Source organism: Schistocerca serialis, chromosome 6, assembly GCF_023864345.2.
Source record: "Schistocerca serialis cubense isolate TAMUIC-IGC-003099 chromosome 6, iqSchSeri2.2, whole genome shotgun sequence".
Classification (NCBI taxonomy): Eukaryota; Metazoa; Arthropoda; class Insecta; order Orthoptera; family Acrididae; genus Schistocerca; species Schistocerca serialis.
The window spans coordinates 92,721,680-92,741,375 of record NC_064643.1 but is presented as its reverse complement, the minus strand read 5'-3'; the positions used below and the strand labels follow the sequence as shown (position 1 = coordinate 92,741,375).

Here is a 19,696-nt window from a genome sequence, read left to right as displayed (position 1 = left end):
AGGGTAAGTTCACTTTTCCAAAGTTCGAGTCCTCCCTCGGGCATGGGTGTGTGTGTTTCTCCTTAGGATAATTTAGGTTAAGTAGTGTGTAAGCTTAGGGACTGATGACCTTAGCAGTTAAGTCCCATAAGATTTCAAACACATTTGAACAACTTTTCCAAGTAAGTCACAGGAGGCTTTGAACATTTCTCGGAACGGGTAACCAACGTTTCGATTCCGGATGCGTAGAAACCACCTCCAGCGCTATGCAACAACCTGGATACGACTGCTGTCACCTCCTCATCGTTTCGGAATCTTCGTCCACCGACATCATCTTGCCTAGCACATGATAATCGCATGGCGCTAGGTCTGGTCTGTATGAAAGATGTTGCCATACCTCCCCCTTGAATCGCTGCAGCAGTCCTGATGTTTGGCAAACCGCGTGCAGTGTTGCGTTATCGTGTAACAAAATGACACCGGCGCTCAGTTTTATCCGCCGCTTTTCTTTAATTGTCTTACGCAACGAGTGCAACGTTTGACAATACGAACCATAGTTGATTGTCGTGCCTCTCGGCATAAGTTCCACGTGCACCAGCCTTTCCACGTCAAAGAACACTGTCGCCATCACGTTTCCTGCCGAAGGTTGGACTTTGGCCCACTTTCGTTTTGATGACATGGTGTGCACCCATTTCAACGATGTTCTCTTTGTTTTGGGTGGTAAGCGGTGGATCTACATTTCATTCCCTGAGATGATTCGCGCAGAATCGCGTTGTCCTCCACAGAATACAGTACCAAAAATGCCAGTGACGATTGGAAACGCTGTCCCTTGTGAACATCGGTGAGCAGCCGTGGGACCGATCTGGCACACAGTTTACGACATCCAAGGTGCTGGCGAACACTGGAGAACACACTGCCACGCGAAATGTTCAGCAGGCTGGCAATTTCCTACAGTGTTGTGCGGCGATTCTCTCTAACGATAAACCCAGACGGTCAACATTTGCAACGGTACTGGGCGTTGCTGGCCAGCCTCGGCGATATTCGTCAGTGAGATCAGTGCGCCCGGCGTCAAATTGCTTACACTATTTTATAATAACTGGACGAGAGATTGCACGCCCACCATATGCAGCGGTGATCTCACGATGAATTTTCCGTGCAGTTGAGTCGTTTAGCTCATAGAAGTCTGAGTGTTGCGCACGCACTTCCAATTTGGAGTGAACGTCCAGTTGACGCTCCATTGAGCCTAGCCTGCTCTGCACCTACAAGAGGACTGGATACAACACCTCGTACCCTATCATACGTGTCGGCAGTTACTGTCGCGTGCTACACATTGGCCACAGTCACGACAAACAGCGTGCTCTCGCGGCAAGCTAGTGAAACTGACTTTTTGGTTCACCCTCGTCTGATCTAGAAGCTGGCCGTGGCCAGCAGCGCGACTGGCTCGAGCTGCCGGTAATGTGCTGTACTCACCCGTGTCGCGCGTCCAGTAGTTGATGGCCTTGGGGGAGGCCTCGACGTGGCACTGCAGGGCCACGTCCGTGCCGGTGGGCGCCCCCACCAGCTGGTTCGGCACTTGGATCAGCGGGTGGACTGCAATCCAAAGAGAAACTGTCATTACTAACAGGGCTCGACACTTTCCTCACACACTCGCAGCACTGCGCCTTGTTATCTCTGTGGTACCACAACGGGCAATGATAGATCGCTGTTTTTAACACAGCAATGCTCTTCTAGACGGAATTCTATTCAATGTGCTATGCCATGCAAGTTCCTCTGGGCTTTCAGCCACAATGTCCAGTGTGTTATACAAAAAGTTGCATTTTAATGTAGAATGAACGATTAAACTTTCTAGCAGATTGAAACTGTGTGTGGAATGGGGCTCGAACATGGGGCCTTTGCTTTTGCCGGGCAACTGTGCTATCGCCTGAGTCATCCAAGCACGACTCACGACCCTTCCACGAAACTCTAGTTCCGCCAGTACTTCTGTCGTACCAGTCAAACTTCATAGAAGTTCTACCTGGTGGTTTGAAAACTGGGAGAGTGATACTGGTAGGTATGTAGCCGTGAGGATGGGTCATGAGTCTTGCTTGATATAGGCGTTAGAGCAGTTGCCTGGGAAACGCAAAGGTCCCAGTTCGAGGCACAGGAAGGCAGACAGTTTTAATCTGCCAGGAACTTTGAACATTTGTCGAGGTCCCAATGCGACCGGCTGTAGCTAAGCCATTTCCCCGCAACCCTTTGTTCCTTGAGTGCTACTACCGCAAGGCCCAAAGTTTAGGAGGGAGTTAATGGCAGAAGTGACGCTTCCTTCTCTTTACTGGTAGAGGTTTCGTATGTAATTTGCCCTGCAGCAGTGTTGAGTACGTTATAAACGAAATCGGATGGATCACGCCAGTGACACAATTTTAGGAACGACCTCCTGGGAGTTGCGGGCCGACGTTTGAGAGTATACAATAAGCGTTTGCTGCCGACTCTGCTACTGCCAGAGCTGGCCTTCTTTCCGTTTTCAAATAATTATTTTCGCTCTGCATATCATGGGTCCAGGCCTTCTTTAACGGAAGTAGTTAATGTGGCATTACGAACACCTGCATGCAGTAGAGAGTTGCGTTGTTTACAAACGGAGACATTCGGGCAAATGAAAATTGTTTTGCACCGAGAGCTCACCTTCCGGTAGCAGTATGCAAGGGGAAGTCAGTGACACATAAACATCTTAGAGTTCCGTGAGAAGCGGCGGGCTCATTTTGTGAATAGAAATTCTTTTCATTTTGTAGAGCACAGGGCCGCCTTTCTGTCACCACTTTAAGTGAGGTAGGTGTTCTTTGATCTAAAAAGTTGTTCGAGGGTTCCTGAGTGGTTAACCTAAACAAATAGCAGAGTAAGGGATATCCAGACGCCACGAGGAAAGGAAGTCATAATTCTTTAAGAGCTGCCAGTCTAAGGGTGTAATGACTGGTTAAAGTTGCAAAACGTTTACATGGAGAGGAGAATGTTGACTTGCTAACAAGTATATCATAGGTCACTAATAACGCAGAGACGTTTCCATTGGCGGATGATAATTGCACAGACTTGCAAACAAACTCAGTTGTGATACAGAGAAGACACTTCTGCTCGACACACATGAGAGGACATTTCGTATGGAGAGCAGACTTAGATTCAAGAGACAGAAGGGAACGCTTCTTGAAGACTTGAGGTGAAGCGCCGCAGTCTACAGCAGACCTCAACGCCCACTCTGCCTCATGCATCTGAGAGCTGAATATGGTGAGAGATGACAAGGTTAGCGAGGAGGCTACAAGAATTGACGTGTATCTAGCAGCACACTGTGAGAACTAGCCATATTACGGTATCCAACACTTTTGCGAGTCTCTACAGGTTCACTAGGAATCAATGAGAAATGTCAAGTGGATGTGTGGTTAATTCATTCCTCTGCCGGTACAGGCAATCATTGCACAATCACTGCGGATTTCTCCACGAATCATGTGTAGATTGTAGTCTTGTCCCACCTCATCCATCCGATTTATCCTATCATTTCTGAGGTATTCACAGATTAGATTTGAAGTGACCAAAGTTAAAAATTTATAGTTATTCTCTGTGTTGCCTGCAGTCGAAATGATCGTCTAATAAACTGTTATTCACGTGTCTCATCGTGGAACTTTGAAGTAAACAGGGCTTAAATGCAATTCATAGTTAGATCAATATCCCGTTTATTTTTTGTGAGGCACAGCACCCAAGTCTCATGGTTACTAGAGCTACCCCCATGCAGATAGTTTTCCATTGTGCAACACCTTTAACAGCAAATTCATGTGGTCCCACAGTGAGAGATCTGATTCTCGGCGAATCCAACCGATGCTGCTCTCTCTGACACACACAGGGGTATGTTGGAGGCTCCGCTATGCCATCACACCTCACCACACGGGGTTAATAAGAAGATAGAGAAGATGCAAAGAAGGGCATTGTGTTCTGCCAAGGGTTCACGTAATAAACTCTAGAGTGTCAGTGGGAAGTTCATCGGCAGATGCTACAACAGAGATGCAGTGCGAAGAGGTTACTGGTAACACTCCGAGAAAGTATGTTCCGTGAAGAACCAAAGGACATGTTGTTATGTCTCACATATATCTCACGAAACATCAACGACATTTGAGCTCACATGGACGCTTACCGACAGCCGTTCTTTCCGAGCATCGTTCATGAAAGGGACAGCGATCGTGCAAATTCTAGTAATACCCGAAGTATTACTGCCACAGACCGTACATTATGGACATGTTAAGGCAGATTGCCCTACCTTCCTCTGACCTTCCATGCACACCATCCAGCCCTTTATAAGGCGACATGCATTTTAAAGCGTCCTGAGAAACTGCGTTTACGCTCTTTAATTCTCAAATGTCCTGATCGCATTCGGTGTATATATTACGCTAAACCGATTGTTACGCTAATGAAGCATCATGAGAAGCAAACATCCAGTATCTCGTAGATACGTTGAGACGTCATCAATGGCCCATTGTCGTCTCTTTATTTTTTGTAAAAATGTACTGGAGTTGATTTGTTAATTCGTTAGCTGAACAAATTCTGTCTTCATTCTTTATCTGTCACATTTCGCGTATCTCATAAATTTTGCTTCAGTGCACTGGACACCATTGTAACGGCTCGTTTCACTCACCAGTACCCGCAGATTCTAATTCCCGCTAAAAGAGCCCAACTCGGCCTGCGCGAACTCCTGCAGTTAACCCATACGGAGGTTGCAGGTGCTGGGAAGGCGCTTCACGGCGACCAAAAATTCGTCTGGAGCGAACAACCTGGTCACATGATTGGAACGAGGAGAGTGGTGCCGGCACACTTAGATGTGAGTCGGTTTTCGATGGTGAGAGGGCCCGCTTGCTTAGTCCGCAGGGCATATACTGCTGACAAGCAACTGCAACGAGTATTGAGAGACAGTTGTTCTTATATGGCTTGAAGGCTGTTTCACTGGACCTTGCTAACCTATGACACTGTATTGAATCAGAAGATAAATGTAATATTTTCCACGTTTTGTGTTTTACGAGCAAGTGAAGTTAGAACATTTTGTAATCCACTTATTTTTTATTAAGATTTGTTGGTGGAAAACTATGCTGTTTATTATTAGAAAGTTCTTTAAATTTCTATGTCACAGGTGGCGCACAACTTTTAACACAGTCTTTTGATAATACAGGGTGATTCAAAAAGAATACCACAACTTTAAAAATGTGTATTTAATGAAAGAAACATAATATAACCTTCTGCTATACACCATTACAAAGATTATTTAAAAAGGTTTTTTTTCACTCAAAAACAAGTTCAGAGATGTTCAATATGGCCCCCTCCAGACACTCGAGCAATATCAACCCGATACTCCAACTCGTTCCACACTCTCTGTAGCATATCAGGCGTAACAGTTTGGATAGCTGCTGTTATTTCTCGTTTCAAATCATCAGTGGTGCCTGGGAGAGGTGGCCGAAACACCATATCCTTAACATACCCCCATAAGAAAAAATCGCAGGGGGTAAGATCAGGGCTTCTTGGAGGCCAGTGATGAAGTGATGAAGTGCTCTGTCACGGGCTGCCTGGCGGCCGATCCATCGCCTCGGGTAGTTGACGTTCAGGTAGTTACGGACAGATAAGTATCAATGTGGTGGCGCTCCATCCTGCTGAAATATGAATTGTTGTGCTTCTTGTTCGAGCTGAGGGAACAGCCAATTCTCTAACATCTCCAGATACTGTAGTCCAGTTACAGTAGCACCTTCGAAGAAAAAGGGACCAAAAACTTTATTGGCTGAAATGGTACAGAAAACGTTCACCTTAGGCGAGTCACGTTCATACTGAGTTGTTTCCCGCTGCTTCTCAGTGCCCCATATACAGACATTGTGACGGTTGACTTTCCCATTAGTGTGGAAAGTTGCTTCATCACTAAACACAATCTTTGAAACGAAAGATTCATCTGTTTCCATTTGAGCAAGGATAAAATCACAGAAATCGATTCTTTTAATCTTATCAGCTGCAGACAGTGCTTGAACCAATTCCAGACGATAAGGTTTCATAACTAACCTTTTTCGTAGGACTCTCCATACAGTTGATTGTGGAATTTGCAGCTCTCTGCTAGCTCTGCGAGTCGATTTTCCTGGGCTGCAAACAAATGCTTGCTGGATGCGTGCTACAGTTTCATCACTCGTTCTCGGCCGTCCAGAACTTTTCCCTTTGCACAAACACCCATTCTCTGTAAACTGTTTATACCAACGTTTAATACACCACCTGTCAGGAGGTTTAACACCACACTTCGTTCGAAATGCACGCTGAACAACTGTCGTCGATTCACTTCTGCCGTACTCAATAACACAAAAAGCTTTCTGTTGAGCGGTCGCCATCTTAGCATCAACTGACGCTGACGCCTAGTCAACAGCGCCTCAAGCCAACAGATGTACAACTAAATGAAACTTTATAGCTCCCTTAATTCGCCGACAGATAGTGCTTAGCACTGCCTTTTGTCGTTGCAGAGTTTTAAATTCCTAAAGTTGTGGTATTCTTTTTGAACCACCCTGTATTTTAACGTCTGTTGCTAATTGGTTTCTTAATTAGTAATTTACTACAAAGCTACTCTGCGTGGTCACTCCTCTTATAGAGAAATTCTATTTAAGGCCGTTTTAAAAAATAAAGAAATGTTAATTATTATCATTGTAATTCTGTCAGAGACAGCAAAGGACTTGGAAGAGCAGCTGAACGGAATGGACAGTGTCTTGAAAGTAGGGTATAAGATGAAAATCAACAAAAGCAAAACAAGGATAATTGAATGGGTGGAATCAAGTCTGGTGATGCTGAGGGAATTAGATTAGGAAATGAGACAAAGTAGTAGATGAGGTTTGCTATTTGGAGAGCAAAATAACTGATGATGGTCGAAGTAGAGAGGATATAAAATGTAGACTCCCAATGGCAAGGAAAGCGTTTCTGAAGAAGAGAAATTTGTTAACATCGAGTATAGATTTAAGTGTCAGGAAGTCGTTTCTGAAAGTATTTGTATGGAGTGTAGCCATGTATGGAAGTGAAACATGGACGATAAATAGTTTGGACACGAACAGAATGGAAGCTTTCGAAGTGTGGTGCTACAGAAGAATGCTGAAGATTATATGCGTAGATCGCATAACTAATGAGGAGGTATCGAGTAGAATTGGGGAGAGGAGGAGTTTGTGGCACAACTTGATTAGAAGAAGGGATCGGTTGGTAGGACATATTCTGAGGTATCATGGGATCACCTATTTAGTATTGGAGGGCAGCGTGGAGGGTAAAAATCGTAGAGGGAGACCAAGAGATGAATACACTAAGCAGATTCAGAAGGATGTAGGCTGCAGCACGTACTGGGAGATGAAGCAGCTTGCACAGGGTAGAGTAGCATGGAGAGCTGCATCAAACCAGTCTCAGGACTGAAGACTACAACAACAACAACAACACCAACAATTATTATCAAACTGTTACGCACGCCACTCAATCTGAGTACCGCCACTCGTAAAATCAGTGTACTTTGGCAGTGACAGCGTGATTTTGGGCGTGCACAGGGGTGTTCGTAATAGGACGATAGTAGGGATGTGTGTGTTGAATTTTAGACGGTTAGTTGTTTTTAATAGTAAAAAATAATTCTCTGTGGTTTTGCTTGGTCTTGTGGAAACTACTTACTGTTATTTGTATTTCAGGGAAGAATGTCCGTGAGAGAGGTGCCTCGTGTCGCAGAGATACGCAAAGAGAAGATTATTTATGAACTGACTATTAGATGTGACATTTCCAAAAGTGTGCACTAGCTGACACACCAGTGGGGGAAGGAGCTGGACATCGCCCAAACTGTCAAAACCTGAAGTGAGTGAAGCATTTCTTACCATTGAGTTACGTTACAAGAGACAGATAGTGTTTTTTTTTTTTTTTTAAAGTATCAGAGCCTTCGAATTTGCTGTTTAGTAGACTCAAAGCACGTTTGTCACATTATCCTAACAGAGTTACGGATTTGCGTGGCATCAACATCGAGGGCGCGGGACGTAAACAGTTATAGGAATCAGCCGAGAGGTTACTTGCGAGAATGTAGGAAAGTAGCCGTTCCGATGACTTGGGAGCAGAAGGGGAATCCTTGTCTGCGGAACCGGTGTGCCGTCAGCATACTAGTCAAGAACTGGGTGCACAGATTTCTTCTTAACTCTTTAGCAGGTTTGCTGAGGGAAGGTGCAGTATTGGTAGTGGCGTGTTATGAAGAGGTTGAACAGTAACTTTACTTTCAGGCGGAATCATAGGATTCGGGACAGATGTTTGGTTTGAATGATGAACAATGTTATCACGTTTTTTGTAACATGGTTAAGGGGCTTTTAGAGCCGTGTTTCAAGGAGATGATATGTAAAAGACAGTCTTTTTTGTTTCCAGAATGAGATTTTCACTCTGCAGCGGAGTGTGCGCTGATACGAAACTTCGTGGCAGATTAAAACTGTGTGCCCGACCGAGACTCGAACTCGGGACCTTTGCCTTTCGCGGGCAAGTGCTCTACCACCTGAGCTACTTTTTTTCCATTAAGAACAAACTATGAGGAAGAAATAAGGAAAAGCTTTTTAAGTCGTCATGCGACTTGTAGTTAAAGTCCAGTTCTTACAGGAGCTCCTGAAGTGTATCCGCCTACAGCATGCCAGCTCGTCCAAACGTGTCTTCTCATGGCGTAGGCGTGAGTTCTGGGTAGCAGATCTATTCAGTTCGGTTCGTTTTATACAGTTTTCAGCTTCTCAGGGCTTGGACGTTCCAGCTACTAGGTGGGTCATCGAAAGTGCTCCGTAAGAAATTGGAAAAATATTGTTTATAGCGTGGGTTGCGTATCAGGACGCAGTGTCGTTCGTTGAGATAAGTCCAATATCCTAGCGCAGACTTGTCGCCTGAAGTAAAAAGATAGCGGATCGTGTGGCCACAGATCCAATTCACAGAGTTAGTTTTGGCGGAGGGGTAGAAAGTCTTATCGGGGTACAAAAGCATGTGGACGTCGATCTGAGCCGGTGTCTGGCGAGTAAGAAACGCCAAAATTCGCCGCGCAAGTGTCCAGACGTCTAGCGCTGTGCCACAGTGGAACCGGTGGACATCCGTGTCATCCACGCCACAGTGGGTGCAGAGGGATGAATCGGCGAGATGGATGCGGTGCAGACGATCTCGGTTAACTTGTTTGCCATTCACGGTGATGTACCACGCTGATTGGACGTCTGATTCGAGAAAACGCGCATGGATCGTCTTCCATATGTGTCGCCACACGTACTGTGGATACTTACGTTCGATGGGGTTGGACGGGCGGCACTGTTATAACAATTCGGAGACTGTTTTCGTGAGGTACAAACGTGTAAGTGGTAAGGACCGGTAGATATAACTGAACTCCAGGAAAAATCGTTGGATGTATTAAAAGGGGGTTGGAATGGTCGATATCAGTACTGGGGCGGACAAGGAGGCCGGTGCAAAGTTGTGAAGCAGGAGGCTAGTAAGGCTCTGCGGGCAACGATGCCAAAGTTTGAGTTGGGAGCTGACGTATAGTGCCTTGACACGAGTCGGCACGTGGATGAGTCCCACCCCGCCACGATCTCGTGGCAGTGCAAGGGATTCATACTGCACCTTGAATAACATCCCCGAGCTGACGAAGGAGCCGAAAGCCATCAACAGTCGTCGCGCCAGGAGATTTGGGACTGGTAGTACTTGAGCCACGTGTGGTATACGAGAAGCATGATACATGTTCACGTATTGCGCGCGTTGGATAACGTCGAGAGCTCGTAGCCGGTGATCTGCGAGATTTGCTCTGATTGTCTGTAGCAAGCGTCTACCATTGATAGCCGCTGAGCGGCGCAGGTCTGCTGTGAAATCAAGTCCAAGACACCGTATGGTGGCGGCGACACTAAGGGGGGCAGCGCATCTCTCCGGCAAGCCCTCACCAATGAGCAGGACCTTGGATTTTGACACGTTGAGGCAGCTCCCCGACGCTTCGCCGTAAGTCGCCACCCATGTCAGTGCTGCTCGTACTTCATCTTCACTGCGCAGATATAGTACTATGTCGTCTGCGTAGGCTGTACAACAAAAACGGTGGCCTTGCACAGCCATGCCTTCCAAACGTTGGCGCATGCCCTGGAGCAGGGGATCCAAGGCGAAAGCATACAAAATCGTGGAAAGAGGGCATCCTTGCCGTACAGATCGTGCGATGACCAGGGACGGTGTAAGACGACCATTGTACATGATTTTAGAGGTTGCACTACTCAACAGGCGCATAACCACTGTTGCAATACCGCCAGGAAAACCCATATGCTGAAGAACTGTCCGTAAATAGAAGTGGTCAACACGGTCGAAAGCCTGGCTAAAGTCCAGTGAAGCCAAGGCGCCAGGTAGACGCTGATGATGCGCTAATGCTATCATGTCTCTGTAACGGCAAAGGGCCGTACGGATGTTGTTGTCGCCTCCTAGGGAAGTCTGGTCGCAGGGTGTGACGTAACGTGCGACCTTCTTGAGTCGCGATGCCAGTAGCCGTGTGAATATTTTCATGTCGCTGTTGAGCAAAGTAATTGGTCGATAGTCCTGGACCTCGATAACCCGCGCGGTTTATGTACGGGGATAATAATTCCTTCTAGAAAGGCGCTCGGGACCACTGTCCTCTGTGACATCAGCTCTTGTGCGATTGCCGTCCACGTGGAAGCCAACAAATAGTGAAAACTTTTATAAAATTCGATGGGTATACCGTCAGGTCCAGGAGACCTGTTATCGGAACCCGCCTTGATAGCATCTACCACTTCATCTGTGGTTACGTCGTCTTGGAGGTCATGCACTGCATCCTCCGGAAGAGTGTTCGTAGTGAGCTGCGCGACTTCTGTGATCAGCGCTGCAGAATGCGGTACGGCTGCGTATAGCCCGGCAAAATGAGCATGGAGGGCACGACCGATGCTTTGTTGGGTGTCGTGCCGGCGCCCTTCCACATCATTGAGGACTTGGATCAGAGCTCGTCGTCGTCGTTGTCTTTCCTGAAGGAGGTGGTACATCGACGGACGTTCTTGAGGGATTCGATTAGAAGCTCGAGAACGGACTACAGTGCCTTCCAAGTGACGCCGCATGATCAAGGAGATCTGCGCCTTCGTGCGATGGACCATCGACTGCCGGGCTGGCGAGAAAGGCATCGTCGCACAGTCACGTAGAATGGTGTAGTAGAAGTGCAGGGTATTAGTTTGCCACGCCTTTAATTCCTTCCCAAAACTCATCAGAGTCTTCCTGAGGGTCGGCTTTGGACAGGAGAGCCACCATGATAAGGTGGAGTCATAGGCTTCTCGACGATGGTGGCAGCGTGCCCACGCTTCTTCGACCATACGGCGACAGTCTGAGGAGGTCAGGTGAGCGACATTGAGTTTCCACAGACCACGACTATGCCACACTTGCTGTCGGGCAAGAGTGACGTCACAGAGGTATGCGTCATGGTCTGAAAAGGCCAAGGGCCAGACTTCCGCATGACGTGTGCCTTCAGCAAGGGAGCGGGTAACGTAGATGCGATCTATGCGGCTTGACGAGTGAGAGGTGTAGAATGTATAGCCCGGTTGAATTCCGTGGAGCTTCTTCCATGTGTCAACAAGTCGGAGACGGTCGATGACCACTGAGAGAGATGCACAAGGGGAATGTCGCGGGAGTTGGTCCGCAGGCTCTTGTGTCGAGTTAAAATTCCCACCGAGTACCAAATCGTCCTGCGGACCGGTGAAGAGGGGTGTGACGCTTTCGGCAAAAAAAAGTTTGTCGGTCATGACGGCGGCCAGTGCCGGACGGAGCGTAGATATTAATAATACGCACGCCGAACAGTGTGAGGGCCATACCTCGCGCAGTGGGGAGGTAGATGACGTCCTCTGCAGGGAGTCCGTCGCGTAGCAGGATGGCGACGCCGCTACCGGTATCGGATGCGGGGGAAACATGGGCGTTGTATCCGGTGGGAACTAGGAAGTCAGCCACAAACACCTCTTGTAAGAGTGCTATATCCACATCCGCAGAGAAAATAGTGTCTCTGAACATGGCCAGTTTATGGGGGGCACGAATGGTGGCAAGATTCATCGTGGCGATACGATATTGTTGTGTGCGGCCAGCCTCAGTATTTGCAGAACGTGCGGTAGAAGTAGCCGGCAGGTGGAGACCCGCCGGTGGTCCCGCAGTGGTGATAATTACTGGCGGGGCGCCAGCCCCAGTGTCGCCGAGGTGGACTCCTGTGCAGACACGCTGGGAGTCTGTTCCGCTTCTTCTTCAACGTCATCGGCCCAGGAAGCTGACGACGTGGACATGTGACGGTCACGTACTTCCGGAACGGGTGTTGTGGATTCCGCAACATGAGTGGCAGGGGGACCGCCGTCATCATTCGTTGACAACGGCGAGGACACGTCCCTGGCTGGGAGAGTAGGCGTCACAGGAGGGGCTCCTGTTGCTGCCACATCGCGTGACTGGACGCAATGTGGGAGATCACCGTCAGACATCAGGTCGACATCTCGTGGGGCCGTCTGAGAAAGGGCGTCATCGGAAGGCGTTCGTCGTCGTTTCCTGTGTTTGCGAGGCGACCGCTGTTTTCTGATGTGGCCTTCTGAATCAGAATGTGGTCGCCCGTCGTCTGACGCCGAACCCGTCTGGACAAAGGCAGACGTCGGCACGACACCGAGGTCGACGTCCATGGTTCCAACAGGAACTTCGGTTTCGGTCTGCAAACCGGACTGTCCTGAAGCGAGCACTGGAGGTGACGCTGTGCTTGTGTCCTCGGCGCGTTGTGCTGCGGTGGGTGGCGTTGACGATGCTGCTGGCGCAATCGAGATTGGTACGACGGGGTCCTGTGCAACCTTGGCATAGGTGATGGGTAAGGACGTGACCGTCGAAGCCTGGGTCTCTTCCCGTAACGGCGTCTGTATTAAACGGCGGTGTAAGCATTCGGAACGTACATGTCCCTCCTGGCCACATCCTGCGCACGTTCGTGGCTGTCCATCATACATGACGATGGCCCTCACACCGCCAATCAGCAGGTACGATGGGACATGTTTCGTCAGATCAATTTTTATTTGCCTGACGCCATTTAATACGGGGTAGGTCGTAAATGTTTGACACTTCTCCGCGACGTGACCCAAGACGGTGCCATATGGTTGGAAAGCGGCAATGACCACATCCTGAGGCACCTCGAACGGGAGCTCAAACACCCGCAATGTCCGGAGACCGAATCCAGCATGGGCGACTGTCACAGCACCCATATGTCCATCAGAGTGTTTAAATTTCAGTCCGGTGGCATGACGGCGAATTATGTCATTGCATATTTCCTCCGTCGTCATCTTGATGTAGACAACACTTCCAGTGATGGAAAAATGTATGCCGATTACGTCCTGGGGGTTCAAACGTAGATCCTCACGTATGAACTGTTCGACATCGAAAGCTTTGGGTCGTGGATGTTCGGCCTGAAACGTTACTTTGATCGTTGCACGGCGGTACGAGTGCGCCATGGTGTACGTTAGTACTGGACTCGATAGACACAAACACCGCGACGCGGAAGTAAACACCGCCAAGAGCGGAGCGTCACACGGCGCGCAGAGCAGCTCCGCACGCTAGCACGGCTGCGAACCGACTGAGCTACCGAAGCACGACTCACGCTCGGTGCTCAGGAGAGCTTCTGTAAAGTTTGGAAGGTAGGAGACGAGATACTGGCAGAAGTAAAGCTGTGAGCACCGAGCGTGAGTCGTGCTTCCGTAGCTCAGATGGTAACCAGTCGGCTTTCAGCCGTGTTACCGTGCGGACGGGCTCGGCGCGCCGGGCAGTGCTCCGCAGGTGTTGTTGTTTACCCGCTAGCGCGCGGTCGCGTCGTTGTCTTGCCGTATAGCACCTGTACCGACCCGACATGGCGTTCTCATATCGAAAAGCTACAATCAAACTAACGTTCAACGCATCGTACACGAGACCGAAGGCCCATGAAATTGAACGGTTTCTACGAGACATCATGCACATAGAACCACAAGAACTGATAGGAATTCATCTGTCTATTGTAACCAGCACAGTGTACCTCAAACTAATTGACGAAGCGGCCTGCGACAGATTACTCCAACGATCTGCAAACGGCTTTCGCTTCTGTCACGCAGACGGTAACGTGAGCGTGGTAGGAGTTGACCATGCTGGTCTGGGGGTGCGTACCGTGCGCATCTTTGAACTACCGTTCGAAGTCCCTGCCAACCTAGTCGTTGATGCGCTGCGGCCATACGGCACAGTTCTGAGCCACACAGAGGAGAAATGGAACACATTCGAAACGTACCCTGTCTTTAACGGGGTACGACAAGTGCGCATAGAACTTAAGAAGCACGTTCCATCGTATGTTTTCGTTGGTGGCTGCCGCGCAATTGTTATATATGATGGACAACCGAGGACCTGCTCGGGCTGCGGCCAGGAGGGCCATGTTAGAACTGAGTGTCTGCAGCGCCGCCTCGTTCAGGTGCCCCGCAATGAACTTCCCCAACGATCCCCTATGACCTCTCTCCCGCTAACATATGTGGAGGCGGCACGACATGATGTGATGGATGATCAAAACCTGCTACCTCCTCAAGACGCTGCCAGCTCCGTTGGAGAGTCAGCGCCGTCGACGACGCCGCAGCCCAACGGTGCAGAGGTTCCTACAGCCTCCGCCCACCGCAGCGTCGTGGGCACCCAGCCACCGTCACTGTCGGGATCAGACACAGGGGTTCCTAGCGACCGAGACTGTGTCGAGCCCCGCCCTCCAGTGGATGTCGAATCTCGGACCCGAAAGCAAAAATCACCCAAGCGACACAAGAAGAGGCGATTGTCAGCTGACGAACAGGACAGGAATGTGAAGCCGGCGGAAGACATCGACTTCGTTGACTCGCCCACAATTGCAACGGACTCCAGTGGCATCATTCACCAGAAGGTGCCTGAAGACAAGGAACACTCTCCTAAATCTGGTGGCCCAGAAAACGAGGCGCACTGCGTCGACTCCCAAAATGTGGGCTCCTGTGAAAGCGACCAGCCCCCAATGACATCACAATCGTCTCTTGGTGATTGGGCAGACGATATGGAGGCAGATGATGCACAGCAAACATCGATATCTCCACCAGAGCCCATGGCTGACAATGAGCCCGGAGGGCTCTGCCAGTCAGGGACTCCTACGGCACAGTAATGCACAGCATGCAGGTGGATGGCTGTGTGGTGTGTGGTGTGTGAAATCACTGTGGGATTGCACCGGCACACTGCCTCCGCCTCTTGATATGTCTCAGTCATACCGTGTGGGAACAGTCAACGTAAATGGTGTCCACTCCACTGTCAAGACCCGCATGTTACACGACATGATCAGAGCGGCAGACTTGGACATTGCCCTTCTTCAAGAGGTCCGTCCCGAGCTGTGTTTAGACCTATATGGCTACACCACGTACAGCCTACCCGTAGGTGATGGCGCAGGAGGAACGGCCATCCTTCTCCGAGATGGCATAGACGCGACGGACGCGACGTACTTGCCGAACGGGCGAGGCATCGCACTCACACTTGGCGCAGTCCGCCTCATTAACGCCTACGCTCCCTCCGGTAATTCGCACCGTGGTGACAGGCATGTCTTCTATTCGAAGGAATTGGCCCCACTTTTGCAAGGAAATATGGACCATTACATAGTGGGCGGCGATTTTAACAGTGTTCTGCGGCCCGAGGACCAGATACCGCATTACGTCCCATGCCCCGCTCTACAAGCATTGATACGTGACCTCGCGCTCCACGACACATGGCTCTTGCATCATGGGACCCAGAGTGGATATACGCACTTTACCAGCCATTCTGCCAGTCGTCTGGGCCGGATATACGTCTCGCGTGCTCTCCGCACAGCAACCCGTGATGCAGAACTCTGGCCGACGGCCTTCACGGACCATCTCGCGTACATCTGCACTGTCACCTTGCCCCGACAACTCACAAGACGCAGCAGGGGCCCGTGGACGCTGAACGTCTCCCTCCTTCGCGAGGAAGCGTGTCGGCGAGCAGTCACTGACACGTGGCGTCGATGTATCAGGCGCCTGCCTATGTATGCTTCCACGTTGCTGTGGTGGCTGGGATGTGTCAAACCTGCCCTCCGAAAGACCTTGATGGCCTACGGGCGTGACAGATCGAACTGGCAAAGGGCAACATCGGAATTTTACTATACAGCGTTACGTGAGCTGGCGACGCAACCGCCGTCTCCCGAACGTCAGATGTCCGTACAACGCATCAAAGCTCGTCTACTTCGCATCAGGACAGAGCAGCTAGACGGTGTCCGCATCCGTGCGCGAGTGCAAGACTGTATCCCCAACGAAACAGCGTCAGTGTATCACATTGTGCGCGAGAGGCGCCACCGCAAACGTCAGCTCATTACGGCGGTAAACACGGAGGACGGCGGGCGCGCAGTGACACAAGCGGACATCGCGCACACGTTCGCCAGACACTATGGGACCTTGTACATGGAAGATCCGCGGAATGTACGTGATTATGACAGGCTGTTGCACGATTTTCCCGCCCCTCGGGACGTGGCACCCGATGATAGTCTGCTGTTGCCCATTACACCCGACGAGCTGACATCGGCCTTGGCACGTGGAGCACCGAACAAGTCGCCTGGACCGGACGGTTTACCCCTGGAATTCTACCGCACTTTTTACCACCTTATGGGTGACAAGTGGCTCCAAATGTTTCAAGACCTGATCCGCCCTGATTTCACTGTCCCCATAGAATTCACAGAAGGCATCTTGATCCCAGTTCCGAAACCGAATGGTGGTTGTAGGTGGCAGGATTTTCGCCCACTCACACTCCTCAACAACGACTACAAGATCTTCGCCCGTATCCTTCGCGCGCGTCTCCACACCGCTATCGGGAAAGCCATCCACACCGATCAGACATGTTTAGGTGGTGTCAGCAACATTCATACGGCGTTAGGAGCATACCGCGACGTAATTGCTTTGACGGCGGCCTGCGAAATACGAGGCGCCCTTGTCGCCGTAGATTTTGACCACGCATTCGACCGCGTCGATCACGGCTTCTTAGGCGCAGTTTTGCATCGCATGGGCCTCTCTCCGGAGTCTGCACAGGTGGTCCTTCGACTGGTCCACGGAGCGCGCTCCCGCATGATGGTCAACGGTTATCAGTCTGGTCACATTGTTGTTGGACGGTCAGTGCGACAAGGGTGCCCCCTGTCGGGCATATTATTTGCTGCAGCACTTGAACCAGCTTTACATGGTCTACGGCAGCGATTAACTGGCATCTCCTTGCGGGACGTGACCTTTTGTTGTGGTGCATTCGCCGATGACGTGGTGTTCCTGGCCAGATCAGAGGATGAAATGCATATGGCGCTACAGTGGCTACGCCAGTACGGGGCGGTCGCTGAGAGCGTCATCAACGTGAAGAAGACAAAATACATGGATGTCGGAGGGGGGATTTCCCACACAACGGCGGTGCCCTTTGACAAGGTGCCCCTACTCAAGTGTTTAGGAGTGCAATTCTATAGCAATGTCCGCCGCACGGCGGCGGCTACGTACCGCCGGCTCCTACACCAGACACGTGCTCTGCTGCAGGACAACAAATTGCGACGCTTGGATATGCTCCTCAGAACACGTTATGTCAACACCTATCTTGTCTCAAAACTGAACTATTTTGCGCATATCCTTCCCTTGACAGCTACGATGGCCGACAGATTTCAAGCAGCATATGGACATTTCGTAAGCACCGGTCTGGTTTTTAAAGTCCGATACGCCACCCTGACACTGCCGCAGCGGGCGGGCGGTATCGGTTTAATTCACGTATATAACCGTGCGCGATCGCTTTATCTCAACACTATGCGTCGTACGTGGACCTCTGCCCACGCCACTCTGACGGGCACCCTGATAGCGGAAGTGGCACCACACTCTCTGCATCCCCCGATTTCTGTAGGACACATTTCACCGGCACTCACCCACATCAGAGACTTCTTTATTGACTTCAGCTACTTACGTTCAGAACTTCCGACGACACGGAAGCCCAGCACAAAAGACTATTATCGCCTCTATCAGCAGCGGCAACCTGTAAATACGGTCACCCACAGACACCCTGAAGTTACCTGGAACACGGTGTGGCGAGCGGTACACACGCCTTTTCTACCTACGACGGTGCGTTCATTGTGGTACGTAGTTGTGAATGGGAAGTTCGCTACCCGTCAGAGGTTACATTCCATACATCTGACGGACGACCCCTTGTGTCCGACATGCTCAGTCGCTGACTCGGATGCACACCGTCTGACGTGTGCCGCGACCAGCGAGTGCTGGCTACTGACGCAGCGCATGCTGGCATTACTCTTGCGGCGATTGCCGGAGTCTATCTCCCCTGATAACGTATTGCGCCCCGACGTCGTATACTTTCCATCAACCAGAACGAACGCCGTTAACTGGCTAAAAGGCATGGCCGTTCACTACATATTTTGCGATGCTCCCAAAGGCACACTCGACTTTTGGTCCCTATTGATGACGACACATGCAGCTTTCAGCCGCCACCCGAAGTACAGAACTCGTTTCGCAAATTATTTAGGTTCATTATTTGCGGATCCTCCTGCTCACTGGGGCGTTCCGGGTATGAGACGCTGAAAATGAAGACGAATCCTGGAGCATATTGATCCTCTACGGACGGAATAGGGGGGAACTCCTCCCAACAGGCGAGAAGACGACTCGGACGCTCGGCTACGGCAGTTGTAGGATCTTTCTTTGTAATGAAACAAAATAAATCTATAATACAAAAAAAAATGTTGTAAAAATTAAATAAATAAATAAATAAAAAGAACAACATCGACAAACCCACTCCATCCTCTTCCTGATCCTTCGATCCTCGAACTCGAACACGTTGCTTGAGCGTGGCGGCGGGATGGCCAGGCTTCGGGTGTCGACCCCTGCCCTACCCGTCGTCCTGCTCCTGCAGCGGTTCATTAGGGCAAAAAAAAAAAAAAAAAAAAAAAAAAAGATGGTACAGCACTTGCCCGCGAAAGGCAAAGGTCCCGAGTTCGAGTCTCGGTCGGGCACACAGTTTTAATCTGCCAGGAAGTTTCAGTCTTTTTTGTAATTTAGGCAATCAGAATGCGACAGTTACCTGGCAACCCACAGACAAAATCACTAAATAGAAAAGTATTCCTTTGTTGTGGGACGTATTGACGAATTGCTGCAGCATTATGTGAAAAGAGATAAAGACAGAGCTAAATGTAATTCTTTAGATTTCCCACAGCACGAGATTGTTGATAATATTTTAAGGGAGATGTATCCCAATGACTGATCTAGAGTGTCTTTTAGTGAGAAGCCAAAAAATTTTCAAGATTTAGAGAAACTAATTTGAGAAGTGGAGGCCGTGCCCCTTGCTGACTACACGTGTGTAGCGAGTGAGGTACGAAACCAGCAGCTGGACAAACAAGAGGTCTCATACAATGATCTTGTTCATCTGATATTAGATGTTATAGCTGCCAAAGGTAAGGTCACTTGGTGAGGAACTGCCTGCAAACAAAGAAACCATGAAACAGAAGGGGAAGGGCACTTCGCTGCAAGTTCTGTTTTGCAAAAAATCGTAGTAACACCCAGTTCACGGGTGCCATTTTTGTTTGTTAGTTTGAATAACGAACCAGTGTGCACCCGTTTGGATTCTAGGAATTTGTGAGCGTAAGAATGGTATTTAGCCCACCCTGCTATATGTAAGGTTTGTGATCTTTCTGGGGAAACAGAACCCT

General features: G+C 49.7%; 1 protein-coding gene across 1 annotated transcript in view; it reads right to left on the bottom strand.

Annotated features, from left to right (window-relative positions):
* Positions 1–19,696, bottom strand: part of LOC126484656 (lachesin-like) — a 555,382-nt gene that overhangs the window by 172,473 nt on the left and 363,213 nt on the right. Inside the window, exon 5 of the mRNA XM_050108247.1 lies at positions 1,447–1,566. Within this exon, the coding sequence (XP_049964204.1) occupies positions 1,447–1,566 (120 nt within the window). The remainder of the gene's footprint in view (positions 1–1,446; positions 1,567–19,696) is intronic.